At 48.7% G+C, this 5,362-nt stretch overlaps 1 protein-coding gene across 1 annotated transcript in view; it reads left to right on the forward strand.

Moving 5' to 3' along the window:
- The first annotated feature begins 3,460 nt into the window (after positions 1-3,460).
- PROK2 (prokineticin 2) overlaps positions 3,461-5,362 on the forward strand; it is a 2,628-nt gene continuing 726 nt past the window's right edge. The window contains exon 1 of the mRNA XM_009996936.1: positions 3,461-3,598. Coding sequence (XP_009995238.1) covers positions 3,461-3,598 — 138 coding nt within the window. The remainder of the gene's footprint in view (positions 3,599-5,362) is intronic.

Consider the following 5,362-nt stretch of genomic DNA (forward strand, 5'->3'; position numbering starts at 1 on the left):
GGCCGGGGTGATGCGGGGTTTAGGGGTGGTGTGTGCCCGGAGCTGAGGGTCGGTCTGGGGTGGGCAGTGCCGGGACACCGGGCAGCCCGGGAGAGCTGATGGAAGGGACGGAGGGGTCTCGTCTAGGGTGAGGGGTGTCCCGAGCGGGGGTGTCTGCGCGGTAAGTGATAACCAGGGACCTGGGGAGGGGGGAGGGGAGGGCTCTGCCGAGGGATGAGAGATGCCAGGGCTTGGGGGCTGCCTGGGACAAGGGATACCAGGACGTGGGGATTTCTCTTGCGGGAGGGATGCCCTGAGCTGAGGGTATCTCTGCACCAACTGATACCAGAGCTTAGGAGTCCCCCTCGGGTGAGGGCTGCCAGGAAACGGGGGGTTCTTTCTGCCGTGGGTGATACCAGGACTTGCAGGTCACTTGGGCAAAGGATGCCACGGTCTGGCTCTGTCCCCCTGGGGTGAGGAATGCCTGGACCCGGTGAGGGCTCCCAGGGAGGACAGTGAGTGTGTAGAGGCTCTCGCTCCTTCTCCAGGGCTGGAGGCTTCCCTCCTCCCCATGCTGCCCCCAAACCTGCACCCCTCAATTTCTCCAGCTCCTCCAGTCCTGATGGTCACAGGGCAGGCACTGCTATGGCAATCATGGCAAAACACTGCCTGGTTTCTTTCTTTAATTTTTAATTTGCCTTTATTTTTTTATTTAGTATGCCTGTGCTGTTTTTTCCCCATTGCCACCCCCTGCAAATGAGCCCTCTGTTGTTGTTGGTTTTAGGCTCGAGATTGACTTTGGTTGTGAAAATATGTTATTTCTGAAGACGTTATTTAACCCGAAGCATTGCATCACTCTTCAGCAAAATCTTTTTTTATTTTTTTTTACTGTTTGCTTTGGATTAATAACCCACTGCTTGCATTCCTTCAAGAGCTTACATGTCTTTTGTAACCATCAGAAGTTGTACTTGGAGTAGCAGATCACTGTGACTGTCCAGGCTCCCTGTCCAGACTTCACTCAAATCCATTAAACAGCTCGTAGAAATTTCTCTGGATGTCAGATCAGTTCCCAGGACTGATGAATTCTCAGAGCAGAGAGTGTGAAGGGATTTTTTTAATATTTGAGGATTTTCAGTTCCTTTTAAGTAGAAATATTTCCAGCAATAGAGGACCAGTTTATATAAGTGTGTTATGAGAGTTGTGACTGCACCTTTAAAGCACAATGAATTCAATACATAAAGTCATTGTGAAGTGCTGAATCAAGGACAAGCAGATTCAAAATGTAAAAATAGATTAGAACTAGAAAATATAACTTTATTAACTGTTGCAGTGCTTTTCTGCTTAAATCACTTTGATGCATTTTTGGCTCCTGATGAACGGGCAAATCTCAGTCGAGAGCTGATGCAGGTGTTCCTGTCCCCCACTTCTGTGCCTGAAAGGTGCTTTACCTCTGCAAGTGAAGGACTTGATTCAAACCTTCCTCACTTCATACGCTGATTTCAGTTGGCTTTGGAGCTGGCATTTCACCTGGGACTATTTTCTTAAGCTGAATTTTCCATGAAACTGTTAAATGGGGTGCTGAAGAGGAATGTCTTCCTGTGTCCTGTGAATATAAGGAGTATCAGTATGAATTACACATTAGAGATAAGGTGTGGGCAGCAGCATTTGGATTGAATATTTTTAGAAATTGTCTCATATTTTTGGAAAGGGAGCCTTAAAGTTTTGCCAGATGTAGATATGTGTGTGAGAGCTTTAAAAAGAAATTGTTCTGAGCAGAGTTTTAGGTTCCCTTACTTGTGGGGACATCCTCACAAGTTTTGTAGCTGAGTAGCACTTCACTCCAGGACTAGTCCCATGGGGGTGGATGGGGTTTAGAATACAACTGAGATAAAAAGGGGGTCAGTACCTGACTGGTGAGGAACAGCAGAACCTGTGACTCCAGTTGAGGGCATCCAAAACCACAGGACCTGCAGGGTTTTGTGACTAGGGCAAAATAAGACCATCAGAATACTTTTTGTGTGTGTATGTGTCTTCTTTGAGAGTGAGAGAGGTTAGAAGGTAAACATTATCAACCTGGCAGGCTGTAGTGGTAGTTTTATGGCCATATTAGTCTTACGAGTGTGTTTGGGCTCACCTGTAGCACAGAGCTGTCTGCTTCATTACCTGTGTGTCCAGGAGGAGCACTTGCCATTTGCCTAATCCCCACTATTTAATGGCATTCTGCCAGTGTAACAACTTTTTTCCTAAATTACTGGCTGATCCATGAAGCCGTATCTTAATCTGGCTTTTGCTGGGTGAACTAGTGCAATATTTACCCAGCAGACTACAGCCTAATGGCATTTATCATGTAAATCCCAAGGTAAGATCTGGAAGCTTTTTATTCAAGAGAATATTTGCTCTGATACCTGGTCTTCCCCAGAGCCATTATCATCTTTTATGTACATTTTTACAAGTTGCCTGTTTATGTACTGCTGATCAGTGCCTTTGGTCTATCACTCTAAGTGACAGACATCAGAAGTGTGTTAATTAAGCTTACCTTTGGGGTGTAAAAAGAACCCTTAACTAATGGAATTTCTCATTGGAGAAAGGAGACTGGTTTCTGCGTTAAATTCATATAAGAAAAAGTCTGATAAGGTTTTGGTTAAAAAAAAAAATACACAGAAGATACGCTGTGACTTGTTTCCAAACCCTAAAATGTCAATTGCTCTTTGTGGTTTCTGTTTTTTTAAAACATGCCCAATAGTTTGCATTTTGGTTTGAGCTTATCTAAGCTGTATTGGGTAAGTGGCTGAAACATTTTTTTCCCTCCTTGCAGGGGGATGCTACCACAGTAGCATTTTCTTGGATGTGGACAATTACGCAAAGCTTTTTCTATTACCCGTTTAAGACTTCATTTAGTTACATGTAGTTCTAGATAATTAGAACCACAGAGTCCCTATTTAAACTTCTGTTATATCTGCCTCTGCTTGGGCTTCTCTAACAAAACTATCATGTATTTGCAAAAGCACTCAACTACAAGATATTGTCATAAGAAACTAGAAGGAACAGTTACTTACAAGTCTTCAAATTAATGGATAATTTCCTATCTTAGCTTCTCCATAAGACAGGATTCCTGACTGATTGATGCACATGGTCCTTGTACTTGCCTGAGCTCACTCAGGCTTGGACCTGGGAAAGCCAGAGCGGGAGGAACCATGGTCCATCAGTGCTCAGAAGCTGGCACTGTAAATCACTGAGGGTCCTGGATTCAGCCCTGAGCAGCTCTGAGTGTGCTCGTGGCCTTAAACATCCTGGACTCAACTCTGAAACATGCCAGGAGCCCGTGTTCAGATCCATGGGAGACATAATTATTACGAATCAGCCTTTAATCTTGTTATTCAGCCTTAATGAGCCACGATAACTTGTGGGGTGTCAGAGGCAGCTCTTGATCTGCCCTATTCCTGGCATCTATTTATTATTCATTTTCTTTGCCTCACGCTGTATGGAACTCCAGGCCTGTGACCGAGACCAGCAGTGCGGAGGAGGGATGTGCTGTGCCGTCAGCCTCTGGATCCGCAGCCTGCGAATGTGCACGCCGATGGGAAATTTGGGAGAGGAGTGTCATCCCTTGAGTCACCGAGTGAGTACGTCAGCGGGGGGCTATGGGGCAGCAGCTGGCAGGGCAGGGAGAAACAGGGATATCCTGAGCTGTACGTCACGTTACATAAAAACTAGACCTGGTGCAAACGCGGGGAAGCATCCTGTGCGTGGCAGTTCCCAGCCATTTGCATCTGTGTGGAATAGAGCTGGAGGTACCTACGTAAGGAAACACATTACTGTCAGAATTATGCTGAAGAGAAGCCAGGGACGAAAGGAATACATGCTTCTCAGTTTGTTTTCCTATTAATTGGTTGTTTTACTTCATTACGTGACCCGAATCAGCCATCGCAGCTCTCAAGCCCATGAGCAGGAGCATAGCAAACACCACAGACCTCACAGGGAGGAACAAGATCCCATCACAAGCACAAACATGTCACCAAACAGTGCTGGGACACACCTAGGGCATCACTGCAGCAGTGTCCCTGCCATCAAACAGCAATATCCCATCACGCTACAGAGGCTGTCACCTCCTTGGGGACCTCTAGAGGAGCCTGGAGATAACCTGGAGGAGATGGATGGCAGTCAGATTTCCACCTTCCAGTTTCCTTCTCAGCAACAAGATGGCATTGGTTTAGTGCTGTTGGCAATCTCAGTTGGCATTGCAGAGGCAGGTGAGGGTTGGTGGCTCCAAAGGCAGAGCTGGCAGCACGGGGATGGCTTTGCTGCCGCTGTGCACCTTGCACAAAACCCCCACGTCTCTCCCAGGAACTGCCTGGTTTCCTTTTCACCTCCAAACACCCGATGCCCCCGTGCTCATCCAGACCTGCTGCTGGGCACATGCTGTGGCAAGCCCTGCACGTCCAGCTCCAGGCACGAGGGCTGTGGCCGCACGCCCCGTCCTGCAGCGCCGTCACCCGCTGCCTGTCCCCAGCTGGCTGCATTATTAAAGCCACAGCTTCAGTGTGGGAGTCCCGCTGAAAGGAACATTTCCTTGCAGTGAATGTAACACTTTAAATAACTCGTTGGAGCTGTCAGAGGGCTGAGAGTTACCTCTGAGTCAGCCTCACCAATCCCAGGAGCTCAGATTTTAGGCTCTTCTGCAGTGCTGTGCGTGGGCACCCAAAAGGTGTGATTCCCCTGGGGAGTCCCCGGCACCCACAGTCAGTGCCTCTTGGTTCCCAGGGCCATGGTGTGTGCATGGGGACACCCAGGGTGTCCATTGCTCTGGGGCTGCTCTCCAGGCAATGCCAGGCAGGGGGCTGGTGCTGGCCCAGGGCACCACAGGCCATCTGAGCCCCCAGGTGACTCCCTGCTCCCAGCAGGGTGGCACTGGAGGCAGACATGTCCTTGCTGTGATGCACAAGGGAAGAGGTGGGATTTTCTCCCTTTGACTTTCTTAAAGAGAAAAGTTGTACATGGACACAAAGCAATCTCAGAATATTAAAACTGCAGACTTGAAGCACCCAGAAGTCAGGAAATAAGGGAATTAGGGCTGTCTGCCTGGCTGGCAATGGTGCTTTAGACCTCTGTGTTTCCCTTGCTGCATCCCATCGGATGGTCAGCACATGCTGCTGGCTGGCAGCACCTGGGCACCCTGTCCCACTGGGCTGTCCCTCTAGGCTCTGTGCTGGCTCCTGTAGAAGACAGAGCTGGTGACAGAGCTGGCACAGGGTGTCAGTGCATTTGCACATTGTGGCGCAATTCGATTTCTTTCACACGCGCCGCCTGCTGCTGCCAGCAGCACAGCTGGCCAGAGGAGGGTGGGGTGACATGAGAAACCCCTGCCCTGTGGCGAGGGGATCCT

Source organism: Chaetura pelagica, unplaced genomic scaffold, assembly GCF_000747805.2.
Source record: "Chaetura pelagica isolate M959 unplaced genomic scaffold, ChaPel_1.0 scaffold24, whole genome shotgun sequence".
In the NCBI taxonomy this organism is placed as follows: domain Eukaryota; kingdom Metazoa; phylum Chordata; class Aves; order Apodiformes; family Apodidae; genus Chaetura; species Chaetura pelagica.